We start from the raw sequence: 19,680 nt of genomic DNA on the forward strand, positions 1-19,680 counted from the left end.
AAAACGAGTTTTAACTATTTTGTCTAGAACTTATGATTAAACCAAGAAGGAGAAGGAAGAAATGAAAATATTCATACTATTAAACTATGCATAATTTGCAAACCAATTAACTTTACGAGTCATAGAACAAAGGTTCGAATTAGTCTTCTGACAGCTTCGAAAGGTGTGATAAGTTTTGTCATTACTACATTCCCCAAACACGTATATTCTTTCTTTTAACATGGTTGTCTGCAACAGTGTAAAATGTACAATTTTTCGTTTGCACTTATACAAACTACGGTAATTACTAACCACAAACAATCCATTTCAATACTTTCAACTTGACTGTTTTTTTTTTTTTTTTTTTTTTTTCATTTTTATAAACCCTAATAAAAAGAAGGAAAAGAAAGGACACCGGCCTTTTTCTCTATAAAGAGAAAAATCTCCAAAAGGCAATGAGAGAAATGTGAAGCTGCTTCACAGTCCTTTGCTTGCGTCTTCCACTCAAGTAGAAAGAAATCAGAAGAAAACCCATCAATGGCTTCTTCAACATCTCTTTTCCTCCTCCTCCCTCTCCTTCTTCTTCTCTCCCACGCTTCAGGTATTCTATTTTTTTTTTTTTATCTCAGATCTTTTGAATTTAAATACATATATTATTATTAATCACATCAAAACGAAACTAATGACATTTTGGGTTTGCCTATTTCGTTGAACTTTAGCTTCAACGGTCATATTCTACAACAAGTGCACATACCCAGTCTGGCCTGGGATCCAAGCTAGCTCCGGTCAACCGCTCCTCGCCGGTGGCGGATTTAAACTCTCTCCCAAAAGAGCTTACACTCTCCAACTTCCACCTCTCTGGTCCGGTCGCTTCTGGGGACGCCACGGTTGCTCCTTCGACAGATCTGGCCGTGGTCACTGCGCCACCGGAGACTGCGGTGGTTCTCTCCTCTGTAACGGAGCTGGCGGTGTACCTCCGGCTACACTCGCCGAGATCACCCTCGGTCATGACATGGACTTTTATGACGTCAGCCTCGTTGATGGGTATGTCTCTCACTTTAACCAATTTTAAAAAAAGAATCGGTTCGGTTTAACTTTTGTTTAGCGTTTCATCAATATTATTTTTATATCGTGTATGATTAATTATATTTATAGTGTGTATGTGAATAACTAGTAAGAATTAGTGAATGGATTTGATATGGTAACATAATTAGGGGTGGAAAAAATGCCTGAACCGAATCAGAATTTTACTGACTTTAGAGGGGGGGATTAGCGTTCATGAAGTCATGAACTTAAACCAAACCAAACTTTATTAATATTATATATTTTGATTGTTACATACGAATATTTTTAAAAAATATAATCATATATAAGTTGTGGATATATATATATATATATATAGTAAGTTGATAACAATATAATCATGATTTATTATACGTTTTTAGTTGGCTTTTCACTAATCCCGAACCATATAGAAATAATATTGTCTTGTTTCAACTCTTATAAAACTAACTAGTGACTATATATACCAAAATATCGAATGGAATAATCAAACCGTAATCCAAATTGCTTATTCTAAACATCAATATTTTAAACATTTTTGTTTACTCTCACAAACAAATTTTCTTGTTATTCAATGATAAATGACAGATACAACTTGGCGATGTCTATAATGCCTGTGAAGGGTACGGGAAAGTGTACCTACGCTGGTTGCGTAAGCGATCTGAACCGGATGTGTCCAGTTGGTCTACAGGTCCGTTCACGTGACAGGAAACAGGTAGTAGCCTGTAAAAGCGCGTGCTCTGCCTTTAACTCACCACGCTACTGTTGTACCGGCTTGTTCGGTAACCCACAGTCATGTAAGCCTACGGCTTACTCTAAGATCTTCAAGGTAGCTTGCCCAAAGGCCTACTCATACGCCTACGATGACCCGACCAGCATTGCTACGTGTTCTAAAGCTAACTACGTCGTCACTTTTTGCCCTCACCACGGCCGTTGATTGAAATCTCACTTTTAAATTATTTTATATGAATAATTTTACATGATTGGTTTAGTATGTACGAGGTTCTAGTGAGAGTTATCGAGACCTTTGTTCTGTCGCTTAATGTTCTCACTCGTTCGATGATCTTAGATTTCATGCATTGTTATATGCGTTTAATAAATTAAGTGATGTCCAATTAGTTGGACGGTTGGACCCCGGTTTAAAAGTAAATTAAACAAAAACCGGATTACAAAGGACGAATCTAATTCGGGTTAATTTGTTTTGTTTTTCTATACCTGTAAAGTGTAAACAGTATTAAACCCGAATAGACCGTTCAACAATCTTACTTTGAAAAATAATCTAATTAAAATCAAAATAGATACATTTCCATGCCATTTTAGACGAAAATCTCTAACCTGTTAAAAAAAAATCTCCCAAATTATGGAATCGAGACTGGACACGCTCAAGCAAAAACCCATGCATGGTAGATTTATTATATATAATTGAATTACCAACGTGAAGCAAACAATAAAAACTCAAACGCAATTGGGAATTACTTACAACCACGCACATATAAATATATATGGAGCCTTTTACAATCAACAAGACCAAAATAAATAAATAAAGGAAAATGGCCTCGAGTTTTTGGGGAGATGTATTAAAGTGGGTATTTTATAGAGGCATTTGGTGTTTTCATACGTTTTTGAAACATAATTGTCAAACTAATATATTCATTATTTATTATTAGCAAAATCCCCGTGACCACTGTTTACAAGATTTTTTGGCCCTCAAAAACATTTGATATTTACATAACCTGCCATTGAGACATGATTATCAACAAATCCAAAAAAACAAAACAAAATTATTTTAGTTTTTTTCCATCTTTGTGAAGTCGATGTGTGTTCTCTTAAATTTACTTCATGTTTAAAACCATGGTCGTCGAGGCGCCGATCAATCACTTGGGGGCGGTACTCCTCCAAAATTTTACCCAAATCGAAAGTAAAATCGAGAAAACGGAAAATGATATTTGTTTTGCAGAAAATAGGATGCTTAATGTTGGATCTAACATTTAGTTATCGAAAACAATTGAAATAAAAAAGAAATCGATGGAAAACAAGTAACTTAATGACCGGCGGCCATGAATTAGGGTTGCAGGTTAAGAGAAATCGGGTAGAGAAGAAGATTTAGAATTGACGATTTTGCCCTTCATTAATAAAATAAAAAATGCACAAAATGAACTTTTCGGCAGTCGAACCTGTGCTGCCTACAATTGCAAACAAATTACTAACCAACAATGTTGTCTCTATTTCTACTGACTTACACGCAACTGAAGTATATAACCACCAAAATTGCAAATATTATTAATTATAAAAATATAAAATACCCTAAAACTACTCCAACCAAAAATATGTATGATTAAAATTCACCATTACAGAAATTTATTATTTACTAATATGTAGCTTGATGATTTTAAATCCTACACAAATATTGCTGGATGGTTTGAGTCTATCCAATATATTGGATTGTTTAAACCATACACATATATTGTTGGATGATTTGAATCTATCCAAATTGCTACATGGTTTAAACCGTACAGCAATATTATTGGAAGGCTTGAATATATCCAATATGCTGGAAAGTTTAAACCATACACAAATATTGCTGGACAGTTTGAATCTATACAATATGTTGGATGCTTTAATCCGTACACAAATATTGTTGGAAGGTGTGAATCTATCCAACATGCTGGATAATTTAAACTGTACACAAATATTGTTGGATGGTTGAATCTATCTAATATGATGGATGATTTAAACCGTACACAAATATTGTTGGACGGTTTGAATCAATCTAACATGCTGGATGATTTAAATCGTACACAAAATTTACTAAACAAAAGATAAAATAGTTAATTAAAATTTGTTGCAAATTATCTTAATTATGATAATGCATCTTATTTCTCATTACATTAAATTGAGAACTAAGCGTTAAAGGATAAATTCATGATTTTCTATCAGTAAATAAGTTATACGGAGTCATAATCGTTAAGAATACATAAAAAGTATTATAGCACAGTGGTAAATGCAGCTTGGTTTACTCTCCATCCACTTGAATTCAAACAACATTACCTCCTTTTTTATCCCTTTCATTTTAATTAAATCAAAGGGGTAAATTTATAATTCTGGTTTGACTTTTTCTTCCCGACAAGAAACCTAATAGCAGCTAATTGTAATTTTTTTTGTTTCTTTCAATTTTCTAGTTTCTATTCATAGATTATAATCACAATTATGAAAATAAAATCCCTAGAAATTTGGCAAAGAAGTCGAGGTCTTAGTCTGCTTCAATGATCGGCTCCTATCAAACTTGAACTGAAATAGATAATAATCTGAATTATTAGAATATAAATCTAGAATTGTCGGATGTTCTAGGGGAAAGAGAGAAAAAAAAGAGAGATAGATGGAGAGAGAGAGAATCAGAAATCTGCAAAATCGGAGAGAGAGATCAAATAAGAGAATAAAAAGAGATAGAGGGTGAAAGAGAAGAAAGATGCAGAGATCTAATGGAAAGAGAAACGAGAGATAGATGGGAGAAAGAAACACAAAATCCCTCTTTTGGTAATTTACACAACACACTCAAACTCTATTACACAACTTATTCTATTAGTGTAACAGTGCAAAACAGTGTGTTTTTCCAATTATAAATAGTAAAGTGACTATAATTCTAATTAAGTTTAAAAAACTACTAAAACGCTAACAAATCCTATTTTATATTTGGATTAACCATTCTGTCGACGATCGGAGTTGGTATTTTCGGGAATGTGAGATTGGTAAAATTAGCTGCTTCCAAAGATACGAAATTTTATTTTATAGCCGATGTTGTTAATGTATTGAAGGGTGCCACTGGCACCATATTTTTGCTCATCCTCGCCTTTCTTTGCTTCAAATATGCATTTCTTAAGCTTCGACATATTTGGACTCCTTCTACCCCCGCTTAATCTCGATTACCATTTTTATTAACACATGTATACAGTATATACTACACAGGGACTTAACTATAACTAGCTAAAATCTATTTTTAACAAAAAAAAAAAAAAAAAACTAACTAAAATCTATTTTTTACAACACAAGCAAAATCTGCATGGAAGAAGGAAATGTACAGTGGTTCATGTTTATGATTTCTTATTTAGTTTTTGTACATAGTAATTTGTATAAATATTCGAAATTATTTCCAGAAAATGTTCATATAAATATCAGATGATGATAGTCATGGTTTGAATAAATAATATCTTAACAATCAAAATCGTTCGCAATAATATTATTCAGATATGTCACATTCATATTTGCTCTCCCCCCAAATATCTTAAACGGGGAATGTCTTTACCTCCCACTTGCATGTAGTTTCAGATTCCCCATAGAGGCACACGCACTAACTAAGAACATATACCTTATAATTTGATCTATGTAATAATCAAATAGAACACACTACTACTATACTACATTACACAACTATATTGGAAAAAACTAAAATTGAAAAATTAAAAATAGAAATAAATATTTATAGTTAATGAAAAGAAAGCCATGAAGGGTAGCCATACAAAAGGCATCATCAAGCATCGTTCAAAAAAGAAAGGCATCAACCTAAAGCTTAATCATCACAAAACTCTATAAAAACGTCAAGATCACAATTCCAACAATTCACAAAACACAAAAATGACGAACACCACCAACAAATCCACAACACCATCAACCGATATGGAGCTCAAGAAGGTCTTCGACCAGTTCGACTCCAACGGCGATGGGAAGATCTCTGTATCAGAGCTCGGGAACGTTTTCAAATCCATGGGAACGTCGTACACGGAGGAGGAGCTCAACCGTGTTCTAGACGACATCGACATAGATCGTGACGGTTACATCAACCAAGAAGAGTTCGCCGCCATCTGCCGATCATCCTCCTCAGCAGCAGAGATCCGTGAAGCTTTTGATCTATATGATCAGAACAAGAACGGTTTGATTTCGTCATCTGAGATCCATAAGGTTCTCAACCGTCTTGGTATGTCTTGCTCCGTTGAAGACTGTGTTAGGATGATCGGGCACGTTGATGCCGATGGTGATGGTAATGTTAACTTTGAGGAGTTTCAGAAAATGATGAATTCGCCTGAGCTCGTGAAAGGATCATCCGCGAACGCTGGTTCTGCTTAAGGTGAAGAAGATATACAAACATGCATGTACTTTTTTTTTTTAGGTTTAACAACAAAAGTTGATTCGATTCTCTTCCTAATATATATGGATGATGACGATGATGAGTTTGTTCTGCAACTATGATTACTCTATATGGATTATGTGTTTTCTCGGTATTGCTATTAAAGATTTTCATCAAGTTCTTTGATTTGAGATTTTTATAAGTTCTAGACTTCTAGTAGGGCTGAGATAAATAACCAAACCTGATCGAACCGATTTTTGTTTTTGTATCGGTTTCGGTTATCTCGGCTGAACCGATTGGTGGAATTTTAATTTCGTAGGGCCTGAGTATCTCGGTTCCTGTACCGGATGGTTTTCATAATATCTTGATCAGTTTTTAACAATATCCAAACCAAAGCAAACCGAATTTATGTTTCGGTTAGTTTGATCCGGACTAAGCTGAATAACCAAAGTCGTAGGCCTGTAATGTTCTAATATGACTGTTTTACTGGTGGAACTGGTCAACAAAAACGCTATTTCTGTGGGGAAAAAACCTGTTCAAACAGTTATTTTGGAATGTGATTCTTCTTTTTGTGTGACCTGAAAAATGGGAATCTAATTCGGTTTGGAGTATATACGGCCACAAATCTCACCAGCTGGTTTCACTTTACCACATAGGGGCTTTTTAAGGGCCCAGGTTTTAAGCCCAAGCAGAATTCTATTTAACTTTTTTTTAGTCAGTCCGACTAAAAACGGCTTTAAGAGTTTTTTTTTTGTTTTCTCGTCAACTGAATTTGTTCCTAATTCCTATAGTTATTTTCATTATTGCATCAAAAAAAATGAACCCATCACTACAAGCCACAACACTTTTTTCCTATATGTTTGAAAGTCAACATGAATTAAATTATAAAGAAGAACTGACTCAATTATTTATCTCGCAAATAATAGTATTAGTTAGTTATTACTTGAGAGATAGTATTGTTAATCAATGGAAGCATCGTGCATAACGTTTTCATACTTTTTTTAATGGTAAAACATCTCACCATTTAAATTGCTTATCACGTAAAAATTTCAGTATGAAAACAATAATTCGTGTCAAATAACAATTGGTATAAAGAAGAACAACTTTGAAAGCGTGTGAACTTAGGTGAAAAATGTCAAAGAGAAAAGGAAATAGGTAGGTATGATTGGTTATTGAACATCATGATATATATCTAATCTCTATATTAGTAAAAGAGAAATACAAATCTATTTCTGAATCCGGTCATAAAAAAAAATTACCCAAAATTAAAGATTCGGATACTTACTGATCGGGCAAGAAAACGGGTTTGGATATATCCATTTACGTGTTTTAGAAATCGATTTAGGATCAATTTATTAAATCGAATTTTTTTTTTTTTGGTATGCCATAGGAGACAAATAGTCTCCTACACTTTATTCAAAAAAAAACAATAGAAAGAAAAATTACAGCCTGACAGTCCGTGGAACCACTGTCCCATTAGAGTCTTCTACACTCACCAACTGAACAACCTCAGGACAAATATCTAAATAATGAAAACCAAGAGGTAAAGAAAACGCATAGTTTGCTAATCCATCTGCCAGACGATTAGCCTCCCTATACACATGAGAAACGCGAACACTCCAGTTCTTTGAAAGAAAGCCATAGCACAAGCGTACTAGGAATGACAGCGGATGAGACTCACTTATCCCTGTCTTGAGAAACCCCACAACGACCTCAGAATCCACCTCCAGCTCAACACACCGCAACTGACTCTCCCATGCCAGAACAAGCCCATAGTAAACACCCCATAACTCTGCCAAGGGCGCCGAACAGATACCAATATTTAGCGCAAACCCACGACACCAGTTACCATTACTATCTCTTAGCACACCTCCTGCAGTAGCAAGTCCCGGATTACCTCGAGACGCACCATCAGTATTTATCTTTCCCCACCCCTCCCTCGGACGCGTCCAAGAGATCAACCGCTCAATCTGCCCAGACCTCTGACCAGTATTGTGCATCTTCTAACTAGTTTGATAAACTTCCTTAGCCAAATCCCTGATGAACCTTACCCTATCACGACATTTGCCATTACCACCGAATATATTACTGCAGCGCCACTTCCATCCCCACCATACACCCATTGCAAACATTGTGGACCACGGACAGTCTCCAAGCATGGTATCATCCCCCAAGTTCCCATACATCCACTCAAGTAACGAACTCATAAAAAATGCAGATCGTTTCCGTCTCGGGACAAGCCTGCTCCAAACTCCAGCCATGGCAGGACAATCACGTAAGACATGAATAATAGACTCGTAACCAGTTTTGCACACTTGACAAATCCCATTTACACACAGATGTCTGCGAAGACGCTCCATGTTCGTCATTAGAACTTGATGAACACCCAACCAAAGAAAAACTCGCACTCTCTCCGGAGCTACAACGTGCCAAACTCGATCATATAGCAATCCCAAATTTGGTCCTGGCGTATTATCACTTGTTAGAAAACAATAAGCAGATTTGACGTTAAACCGCCCATCAGAACTCACTCCCCAAGATAGCCTATCTTGAGCACCTGTGACCGTATCAACGACTGTTGCAGCAAGCCTTAAAGCGATATCACCCGGAACATAAGGCAAGATATTTGCCAGAGACCAACCCGTCCCCTGTCTCCAAACATCACACACTCGCAGAGTCTCATAACCAGGAGGTAATGGGGCTATCACACATTCACTCAACGGTGTCTCCAAAAGCCACCTATCTGTCCAAAAACAAGTTGTTTGCCCATCACCCAACACCCAACTCAGTCCCGGAAGCACCACCTCTCTCACTCCCAGCATAATGCTACGCCAAGTAGAAGACCATGTACTCTTCGGGGCAAGCCAGGTAAGATCATGTATCTTCTTCACCTTATACTTACTTGTTAAAACTCGAACCCACAAACCAGTCTTATCATTTAAAAGCCGCCAACCAAGCTTTGCAAGCAGCGCTTTATTCATTTCTTTGGCCGATCTGATACCAAGTCCTCCATCTCGCTTCGGCAGACAGACCTTCTCCCAGGAAAGCAAATGTTGCCTCCTCTTTTCCACAATATCTCCCCACAAAAAAGATCTGGAAATTTGGTCAAGTGCATCCAGAGACGCCTTTGGCAAAGCGATGGTACTCATAGTGTGCACAGGGATTGATTGGAGCACCGCTTTAGTTAGTGTCATTCTTCCTGCCAAACTCAACATACGCCCCTTCCAACCTACTAAACGTGTGGCCACCCGATCAAGAACCTCCCTAAAGGTGTCCTTATTGATTCTTTTCTGTAATACTGGCATGCCCAGATACTTCCCCAGGTCACGTGTACAACCAATACCACTCTCCACACTGATTTGTCTCTCCAAGTCACGATGGATATTATGCGAGAAAAAGATCTTAGATTTCTCCAAGCTTACCTTCTGTCCCGATGCATTACAAAATTTCTCCAAAACGCTCCTGATAATACGAATTTGAGACACTGAGGCTTCCGCAAACAGAATGAGATCATCTACAAAGCAAATATGGGACAGTCTTGGTCCCCCATGTGAGAGACTGATGGGCTTCCACTCTCCAGCCCCAACTGCTATATCAATTTGATGGCACAACCGTTCCATGCAAAGCACAAATAGGTACGGAGATAAGGGATTTCCCTGACGCAAACCTCTCGAAGGTACAAACGACTCAGTCCGTTCTCCATTCCACAATACTGTCATTGATGGGCCAGTGACACACTTCATAATCCACTGAATCCAAGCAGGAGGAAATCTAGCTGCATGGAGGGTATCTTCAAGAAAGTCCCATCTAATGCGATCATAGGCCTTCTCTAAATCGAGCTTCAACAACATCCACACTTTACGTCCCTTCTTCCTTCGCATCGAGTGGACTGCTTCCTGCACAACCACAATGTTATCACTACTCAACCTTCCAGGGATAAAACTCGACTGTGCGGGTCCAATAAGCTGAGGCATCACCTCCTTCATCCTCAGAACCATAGTCTTAGTAATCATTTTAAATAAAACGTTACATAAACTAATTGGTCGGAACTGAGAAATCTTCTCGGGTTTACCCACTTTAGCAATTAAAACTACCAATGCATCATTCATTCCACACGGTAAGATACCAGTCTCAAAAAACTGCAACACAAACCTGCTCACCGAATCCCCAACAGTTGTCCAACAGTCCTGATAAAAGACCGGCTGAAAACCATCCGGTCCCGGAGCTTTAAACTTACCCATTGCATGTATCGACTTCTCAACTTCAAGCCGCAAAAACGGTTTATTCAGCATAGTAAGCTCTGCTTGAGTTAAGATAGTAAAACCCGTAGATGACAAAGGTTCCACAACCTCATCAACATCCTGCAGGGAGTATAACCGCTTATAGTAACTCGCCACTAATTCCTCAAGCTCCTCCAACTCGGAGATCTAAGCCCCTTCATCATTCTTCAACATCTTAATACAATTTCGGCTCCTCCGGATTATTGTCGAGGTATGAAAGTATCGCGTATTTCAGTCCCCAAACACAATCCACTTCTCTCTGGATTTCTGAAACCAGATCATTTCCTCTTGTGCAAGAGTCACTTCAAACTCTTGTAACAAAACCTCTTCTTTGGACAATAAATCATCCGACTGACTCATATCAAGCAAGTCTTGAACATTTTGGATCTCCTGGACTAGCTGTTCTTTTCGTCTCTGGACATCCCCAAAAACCTCCTTGTTCCACCGTTTCAACTGTATATGCAACCCATCAAGTGCCTGCGGGGTAGTCAAAGAATTATCCCAAGAATTCTGAATCATCTCCTTGAAGCTTGGGTGACTCAACCAGGCAGCTTCAAATCTAAAAGGTCTCCTTCTCGGATCCCTTTTCACCTCAGGGCACAACTGGAGATAGAGAGGCGTATGATCCGATGAAAGGAATGGCAGATGAGTGACCGAGGCTTCCTGCCCCTTTAATCTAGTCTGAGCACAACAAAGAACCCGATCCAATCTTTTTGCAATGAAAGTGTTCACTACACGACCTCTTTTCCATGTAAAGTTATTCCCCTTAAAACCCATATCAATGAGAGATAACTCATTAATCAATCGACCAAAAGACAAAGAGTCTTGGGACAGCTGTCCATTACCTCCTGTTCTCTCATCAGGGCGGACAATGGTGTTGAAATCGCCACCTACAACCACCGGTCCCGTAATCCCCTGAAGAACATCCTTAAGCTGATCCCACAGCCCACTTCTTTGACTGACCAAGGGAGCCGCATAAACTGCAATAAGATGCAACACATCAGGACCATCAATAATCCTAGCATGGATATGCTGATCCGAGGAGTCCAAGACCATCACACCACCTATCCCGGACCGCCACAACAACCACAAACCGCCAGATTGCCCCACCGCATCCACACGAAATACATTCTCAAACCCCAAATTCTGACATATCTGATGAGCTCTATCTCCTCCCGCATGAGTCTCAAACACCGCAAGAATATCTATTCGCCATCTCTTCAAAATGTAACGAATTGATCTCCTGAAACCAGGTTTATTCGCCCCCCGACAATTCCAAAATAAACAATTCATCATTATGATTCTATAAATCTCCCAAACCTGAATCACCGGGGCAACCCGTCACGCAAGATTAATCGCCGCCTCCTCCTCCGGCGGAGCAATGTGCATACCCTCTGTTTGATCCCCGTCGACCTCTGATCTCCCCAAATCATCCCGCATCTCTTCAGGCACCCCATTAGGGTTAACCCGCACCTTCGCTGGAGCGGAAGGTTGCTTATTCACAAACACCCCTCCTTGACGACCAAAGCTTGCCTGTTCCGTCCTCAGACGTTTTCCCGATTCCGACAAGGATAGACTCTCTCCACGAGGACCAAAAACCAGGCCTCTCACCGGCCTGTTGGGCTTAAATTTTTGCTTAGACCCATTTAGCTTTGGTCCGGATTTTATGCCACTATTCACACCCGCCTTATGAAGCCCAACTCGTCCTAGTTTGAAAGACTCCGAAAAATTCTCCCGTTGGATCTCCATACTCCCTCCAAAAAACTTATCCTGTCCTTGCTCCACACCCTTTCCATTACCAGATCCCTCTATAATATTCGCATTCTCCTTATCCTCACCACTATGCGGAGCAACTTCCCTTAATTCGGGAGATTTGTTATTATTTCTCAATCCACCAAATCTGTTAGATATGGCAATATTTGCAAAAACCTGCTTCACCGGGATCTCCCGAAGATTCCGATCATTCTTTCCAACCGAACTCTCTCCCGAAAAACTTTCCTTAGTGGTCATCGGCCTGGCTTTCCGTCCTCCACGACCAACCACTGTAAAGCCATCATCCACCGTCGCCGCTCCCCCTAACTCAGGAGCCACAGGTGTTGGCACAACTACTAAATCCCGCTCCTGGACTGCTTGAGGGCAATGATGAACCAAATGACCATACATCCCACACTTCGAGCAGATAGTAGATAAACCTTCATAGGAGACAAAGTACCGTTCCCCATTCACCATCACAGAGCCTTTTAGAGGCCGGGACAAATCCACCTCAACACAGATGCGTGCAAAACGAGCCCTCACGCAATTCAAAGTAGTAACATCAACCCTGAGTGGATGACCAAATCCTTTGGCAATAGACAATAAAATTGACCTATGGTAAAAGTGCACCGGGGAGTTAGACAGACGGATCCATACCGGAGTCGTAGTAATCTCATCCCGGAGCGGGTCAAACTTAGGAGTCCAAGCTTGCGTCAAAAGGTAGCTCCCAAACACACGCCAAGGACCACCTGTGAGTGCAGCCAAATACTCTGCCTCCACATCAAAGCGAATCATAAAAAATTGACGAGGAAGATCCAACACAACCATTTCCCCCACTGGCTTCCACATCTCTCTTAGTCTCCTACTCAACGCCGAGACGGGAACAGTACGCCCTAAAACTTTAACGATCATACAGTTCTTCCACAACCCATACATCGCTTCCAGAACTTCAGGGCCAATCGTGACCACAGGCTCACCATCCTCTCCGTTTGGGAACTCCAAACACACCCTATCAGTCACAAACACATCATCTAACACATCCTCCGAGCGGGGCATCCCACCAGCACTACTCCCCATCAACTTCTTCACCCAAATCCTCTGCTCATCCGGTGGGTCCTCTGGTGGTCGATCTCTCTCTCCAACATCCATCATAGAAGCATCCTGATCAGCCGTCACCAAAACCCTAGTCTCGCTCTCACCCATCGCCATTTTCTGTGAAAACGTATGATGTGACATATTAAATCGAAATATTAAATATTAAGTTAAAACTACAGTGGTTAATCGAATATTTATGATGCCTCTAATTTAGGAAATTAACAAAATTAATCTTATTAGTAAATCGAATGATGCTTCAATTTTGGAAAACTATTATAGAATAATATCTGATTGCCAAATTATTTCTAAATTTTAGTCATCTACCAGAGATCTCATTAATTTCTATGCTAAACTAACAAAATCCAAAAAATATCATTTAGTTATAAAGATATATCATATGTTTGCCAAATATCGGAAGTTTTCATCTAATTGTTAGTATTGTAATTGATTTCGAAAACAGAAATATCATTAATCACGAAAAAAACCCAAAATTATTTCCTTATATGATTAGAATTCAATATTAAATATTAATACATGATAAGTTACAAAGAGTATATTCAAAAGTTAATTTAAGTAATTACCTTAAAATCCAAAATTACCATTAATATTCTAAATATATTTACATAATTATTAGGAAATCACTTAAATTTCTCTATAAGCCAAAACAATTTTTTCTAGAAGACTTCAATTTACTAACCCTAAAAATCGACACCCATCCTCACTATATCCAGCAATACATTTGTGAAACAAACATTCAATAGTTTCATTCCAACTTTTCTATGTTTTTTGAAGTTTTAAATTTATTTATGATTTTTTGTCAACAAATTGTTTCATTCATTTTCTTTTATCCAATATGATATGTATTAATGTTTTTAATTTTTATTTTACAGGAACATCAAAAACATTGTGAATCTATCAAACTCATATGTTATGTGATACTGGTATGTACAAAAATTCATTCATTTTTTTTTTAATGATGCAGATTAGGACTACAAACCGAATTATGATATTTATTAATATATTTCAATTGTTTTTTGGACATATGAAGTATTACGAAAATTATCAAATTACTATATCCTTATGTTCAGGTATATACATAATTTGACTTAGTATATGAACTATTTTACATTTTTTGTAAATAATTTGACTTAATATAGGAACTGTATTGTGTATTGTTTTATTTTCTGCAACTAATATGTTGCTTAAATATATTTATATTTTTTTGGACAAAAATACTTATATATATATATATATACATATATGTATCTCTATATTAACAAAAGAAAAGTACAAAATTGAATTCGGGTCGATTTAAAATTCATGATCATGATTACATGTTCTTAGAGATGGATAAAATATTGAATATATCTTTGTTTCGCATTTTAACTTTGTGCCTACCATCTTATTACTTATTTAAATCGTATATTTGAATAGAAAGAAAACTTACGTAGACTGTTTTGGCGGGTCGAAGTTCTACTTGCCCGCAAGCATGAACTCCAGCTAACATGGATTTGTTCAACTCAACGTCAGGACCAAGACAAGATAATTAGTACGTAAAAATGGAATATGTATCAAAATGCTTGGCAAGCATAATTCTAACCGATATTATACTTTTCTATATTTTTTTCTTTGATTTTCGTCTTTGACCAACTAAATTCATATTAAACACATTATCTATTTTTTCTACACGTTTTGTTAAAAAAAAATTACCTCATTTGGATTACATAATATAGGCTTTGTAATATTACTTTCAGAACAAACAATGACCAAATATATACGTACCATTGTATTATTAAAAATGATCTGAAAATATAAGTTGATATATTTTTTGGATTTAAATTTCTGATGTATTATAATCATATATTACAAGTATTTACAAAAACTATAATATCCTAAAATTTTACTTCTCAACAACATATTTTTTTTTAAATAATCAAATCTAATATATACATATAGGATTTTTATAAAAATGTAAGGTTGGTTTCCAAAACTCACAATGATAGAGCGGGTTAGGATTGATATTTTTATGAATGCAATTCTTTACGGGTTGGTCTGTCAAAATATTGTGACTGTATTTTTGGCAAATAAATTTTTTTATGAATCCTATCTTTTAGTGGGCTGATCCGTCAAAATATACACTGTGAGTGTGTATTTCTTACAAATATATATATTTTTACAAATACAATATTTTATGGGTTGTAAGTACATTGTGATTGTGTATTTTTGTTATAAATGCAATATTTTACTAATTGGTTTGTCACATATACACCATAAATGCATATTATTATAAATGTATATTTTTAAATAAATATAATCTTTTATGGGTTGGTCCGTCAAAACATATGTTATGAGTGTGTATTTTTACAAATACAATCTTCAATAATATTTTACATATATTCTAATTTCTACTACAAATCTTATTTATAATTTTATATAGATAAATATTTCTCCGCGCTGTAGCGACGGTCCGATCCTAGTCTGATAGTATTTGATTATTTTCTTCTAATCAACACAACAAAATTACACATTTAAAGGGGGAAAATGTAGCAAATGCAGTAAAATAATTCGGCATGTTTTAACCTTTTATTTTCTTTTTTGTAATCCCAACAAAAAAAACAATGATAAAAGGAAGACAACGTTATCATTATGTTGTAATCCATGATTTCACATGCCAACAAACAGCTGCACTAGCTTATGGTTGTGATTATGAATCCTCCTCTCTTATTAATCTTAAAACCTAATCAACATATATCCTCGTTAAATAAATGAAAAAGAAAACTAAAAATCACAACATATCCTCGTTAATTAAATAAATAATAAGAGAGGATATATGTCCACGATTCTAGTGATTCAGTTGAATTATTACATTTTCTTTGACGCCAGCATCTTTATCACTTAAGTTTTTTTTTTTGTTCTCTCTCTTTTTTTCATTCTAAATACGATCGCAATACGTAAGTAATATACTATTCTTAAAAAAAAAATTATAATGATTTTGAGTTTGACTATAAAAAAACACTATTAAATCCGATTTACAACCAAAAGCCAAATTCAGTGGAGGAACTGTCTTTTTCCTTTCTTCTTACTTCTTCTCCTTTCTCCTATTTTGTCGTAACACATAGCGTTTGGCTTGAGAGGAACTTGAGATTTTAATTCTTGAGAATGGCTGAAGACTCGTACGAGGAAGAGTGCGACTACTTGTTCAAGGCTGTGCTGATCGGAGACTCAGCCGTCGGAAAATCAAACCTCTTATCAAGATTTTCCAAGGACGAGTTCCGGCTTGACTCTAAACCAACCATCGGAGTTGAGTTCGCTTACCGGAATGTCCACGTTGGAGATAAAATCATCAAAGCTCAGATTTGGGACACCGCCGGCCAAGAAAGGTATTATTTGCAAACATATCATCTAAATCATACACTTTGCGTACGTAAAATGAATTCTTTGTGAGCGAGCAATCATCCAAACTCACGGACCTAATTTTGCAACCTCGTGACCACACACTACTCTGTTCCTTATTTTGTATCTTTTCGTTTGAGCTTTTATTTTTGACCTAATCTTTTTATATTCTTTACTTATATTAGGTTGAAATATTTTGTAGTTGGAGTTATGAAATTAATGGAATGCTAATCTTTAATAATTATTTTTAATCTCTAATCTTTGTTATTATTTTTTATGAGTAAAAAGATTTAGAGCAATTACAAGTTCGTACTACCGAGGAGCATTAGGGGCATTACTGATTTACGACATCACAAGACGAACAACGTTCGAAAACATCAAGAAATGGCTTTTTGAGCTCAGAGACTTCTCCAATCCGGACACTGTCGTTGTCCTCGTTGGCAACAAATCTGATCTCCGACATTCTAGAGAAGTTGAAGAAGATGATGGTAAGAGTCTAGCTGAATCAGAAGGTCTTTACTTCCTCGAGACTTCGGCTTTAGAGAACGTTAACGTCGAAGAAGCGTTTCTCGTGATGATTGGACGGATACATGAGGTTGTGACCCAGAGGAACGCTTCGGAAAATAAATCCAACGGCCTTGCGACGAAGGCTCAAGCTAACGGCAATGGTACGGTCCTTCCCGTTGGTAAAGAAATTGTGAATATCCACGAAGTCACTGCTACTACTCAACCGTTAAGCTCTTCTTCCTACTGTTGCTACAAGTAAATAAGTTACTTTTGGTTATTGTTTTGGAATATTTTGATGATGTTTCGATTTGCATGTATTCCTTAAAATTTTGACTTGGCCACATACATGAATTTTTAATCATATAACTATATCAATTAAATATGAAAATCAAATTTAAAAAATGAACCAATCACAACTGAGATTCGGTTCTGTTTTCATTTGTTTTGCTTCGATGCTTCAATTACACATAAGCCAAGATTTCTCCAATATTTCAATTTCTTACAAGCAATTTTTTTCCACAATTTTATTAGAGAGTGATCCACAAATCAGTCATCCTTTAGTTCATTCTCTTTGCCGTTCTTGGAGTCTCCTCTAACTTTTTTTGCATGAAAACAATTTAAGAGAAGCCAAACTCATCACACACTAGAGAAAGATACAAAAGAGATGAAACTCAAATTGAGTAAGCACTTACTAAACAGCCACCTCTTGAGGTAGACTTCGGCTGTAAAATGGAAACTCGAAGAGAAAGATCGTCTTGCACCATCCAGGTAAGTTCCCATAAACTCCTCTCGGCAACAGAATCAAAGGACTAAAGATCGATCGAAGATAGAAACAAATTAGCTAAATTCAAGGTTTATTAAACGTTATCTTTAGAACAAGTTCAAATCGTTAAACCTTGTTGTCTTCTTGTAGAATCTGTAAGCTCCCGAGTTGCCATGTTTTTTGTCAGCCGATGCCTGTTCATTATATTCATATCAGCTATATGTGATTCAGAAACTGTAAGTAGAGAGAATAGAGAACGAGCGAGAACCTCGAGTAGCGGTATGCCACTGACGAATAGAAGTAGCAAAGTAAGAAAGAGTGGTCCGAGTATCACAAGATACTCTGCACCTTCAATCACGGGTGATGCAGCCACAAAGATTCCCCACCACAATAACATCTGATGAACATATAAAGCCACACAGACACACACAGTAATGAAACGATCATATCACCATTTATGCTAAAGATGAGAACGTATAATATATCGAAGTACTAACCTCACCAAAGTAGTTTGGATGTCTTGACCATTTCCACACTCCAACATCACACCATTTTCCTCTGTTTTCTGGAGAGTTTTTAAAAGAGAGCTTCTGTTGATCAGCTGCAGCTTCAATCAAGAAACCAAAAACCCACATTGTCCAACTGATAACATCTGCGGGTCTAAGAGATCCTCCACCATCACTTGCATTCACAATGGTTAGAGGTAAGCTAACCGTCCAAACCCACACAGCCTACCGTGAAAGAAAACAACAACTCTAGTTTGAGATCACAAGCATGAATTCTCCAAAAGGGCTCTCTACACAGTATAAAAACTTTACCTGAAGAGTCCAGAAAATTATTAGTCTCACTATATTTCCACGATGTTCATCAAAGCGTCGATCTTCACCCCATTGCAAGATCCTAAAACAACAAGAGAGTCATGTTATCATGATCGGGAAAGTAATCAAGTAAGAAGTGTATGCATGCATTCATTGGTAGAGACCTCATTAGAAGGAATATCCCCAAGCGAAGACCCCATACCACAACTAGCAAAGTCAAGACTATCTGTGAGGAGAAAACAAAAATCTCAGCAAACTGAAGAAAACTCAAAACACCAAAACAAAATATATGAGAAGAGAACAACAGAGAGAAAAATAGAAGAGTCTGAGACTTGCCTGCCGAAAATGCCAAGTGCCTTTAAGAACAAGAGTCAATAAAGCAAGTATAACAAAGTTTGTGCTTCCTGAACATACAAAGTTAATTAGTATAATGAACTCACTCCTACGTAATACAAGGTATCTAACTACATGAGCAATTGGGGAATAAAGGAATGAAGATGGTCTTACCAGCAAAGTCAGTGACCTTATCAAATTTGAAAAGAGCTGTGATTACGAAGAATATAAACTGGTACACCACCTACAAATTAAGAAAAAATACGAAATCAGACATAGACGAACAAAACCCAACTCGTAACTACCACAGAAGCAAGAAAAAGAACAGAGGAATAAGATTTTAAAACGAACAGAGGAACTTACAGTGACAATAGCAGTGAGGGCCAGGAAATGCGAATCCAGAACTGTTCCCATTATTATCGGAGAAAACTTCCAAAGATCAATCCTTTCGATCGAATAGAAACGATTCGTTATCCTTTTGAAAAAAAATTGCTCGTTCTTAGGGAAAAACTAGAATAACACAATTTTGTGTTTAAATTACCAAAAGCCCAATTAAAATTGAACAGGAAATAAAAATTA

The 19,680-nt window shown here is 36.9% G+C and overlaps 5 protein-coding genes across 7 annotated transcripts; 3 read left to right on the forward strand and 2 right to left on the reverse strand.

Annotated features, from left to right (window-relative positions):
- Nucleotides 1-186: 186 nt before the first annotated feature.
- On the forward strand, nucleotides 187-2,176 carry LOC104751214 (thaumatin-like protein). The gene is made up of 3 exons (XM_019237989.2): nucleotides 187-580; nucleotides 699-1,023; nucleotides 1,630-2,176. The coding sequence occupies exons 1-3, from the start codon at nucleotides 517-519 to the stop codon at nucleotides 1,976-1,978; spliced, it is 738 nt and encodes a 245-aa protein (XP_019093534.1). The 5' UTR covers nucleotides 187-516; the 3' UTR covers nucleotides 1,979-2,176.
- Nucleotides 2,177-5,545: 3,369 nt separating this feature from the next.
- Nucleotides 5,546-6,337, forward strand: LOC104751215 (putative calcium-binding protein CML26). The gene has a single exon (XM_010473123.3). It carries the CDS (start codon nucleotides 5,671-5,673, stop codon nucleotides 6,157-6,159), a length of 489 nt encoding a protein of 162 aa, XP_010471425.1. The 5' UTR covers nucleotides 5,546-5,670; the 3' UTR covers nucleotides 6,160-6,337.
- Nucleotides 6,338-11,781: 5,444 nt separating this feature from the next.
- Nucleotides 11,782-13,404, reverse strand: LOC147925830 (uncharacterized). Its single transcript, XM_087492787.1, has one exon. It carries the CDS (start codon nucleotides 13,399-13,401, stop codon nucleotides 11,782-11,784), a length of 1,620 nt encoding a protein of 539 aa, XP_087348913.1. The 5' UTR covers nucleotides 13,402-13,404.
- Nucleotides 13,405-16,125: 2,721 nt separating this feature from the next.
- On the forward strand, nucleotides 16,126-17,589 carry LOC104751217 (ras-related protein RABA6a). The gene is made up of 2 exons (XM_010473126.3): nucleotides 16,126-16,667; nucleotides 16,969-17,589. The coding sequence occupies exons 1-2, from the start codon at nucleotides 16,447-16,449 to the stop codon at nucleotides 17,444-17,446; spliced, it is 699 nt and encodes a 232-aa protein (XP_010471428.1). The 5' UTR covers nucleotides 16,126-16,446; the 3' UTR covers nucleotides 17,447-17,589.
- Nucleotides 17,581-19,655, reverse strand: LOC104751216 (uncharacterized). Of its 3 annotated transcripts, none has more exons than XM_010473124.3 (10): nucleotides 19,465-19,655; nucleotides 19,276-19,345; nucleotides 19,105-19,172; nucleotides 18,933-18,994; nucleotides 18,769-18,850; nucleotides 18,448-18,681; nucleotides 18,219-18,347; nucleotides 18,083-18,144; nucleotides 17,891-17,996; nucleotides 17,581-17,783 (listed from the first exon to the last, which is right to left on the reverse strand). In XM_010473124.3, exons 1-10 carry the CDS (start codon nucleotides 19,513-19,515, stop codon nucleotides 17,745-17,747), a joined length of 903 nt encoding a protein of 300 aa, XP_010471426.2. In that variant the 5' UTR covers nucleotides 19,516-19,655; the 3' UTR covers nucleotides 17,581-17,744. The 3 variants fall into 3 exon arrangements, with proteins under 3 accessions (XP_010471426.2, XP_010471427.2, XP_087349010.1); XM_010473125.3 differs by having other exon boundaries at nucleotides 17,880-17,996; nucleotides 19,465-19,651; XM_087492884.1 differs by having other exon boundaries at nucleotides 17,626-17,789; nucleotides 17,893-17,996; nucleotides 19,465-19,643.
- Between the last annotated feature and the right edge of the window lie 25 nt (nucleotides 19,656-19,680).

This window comes from Camelina sativa, chromosome 16, assembly GCF_030686135.1.
Source record: "Camelina sativa cultivar CO46 ecotype springtype chromosome 16, ASM3068613v1".
Taxonomy (NCBI): Eukaryota; Viridiplantae; Streptophyta; class Magnoliopsida; order Brassicales; family Brassicaceae; genus Camelina; species Camelina sativa.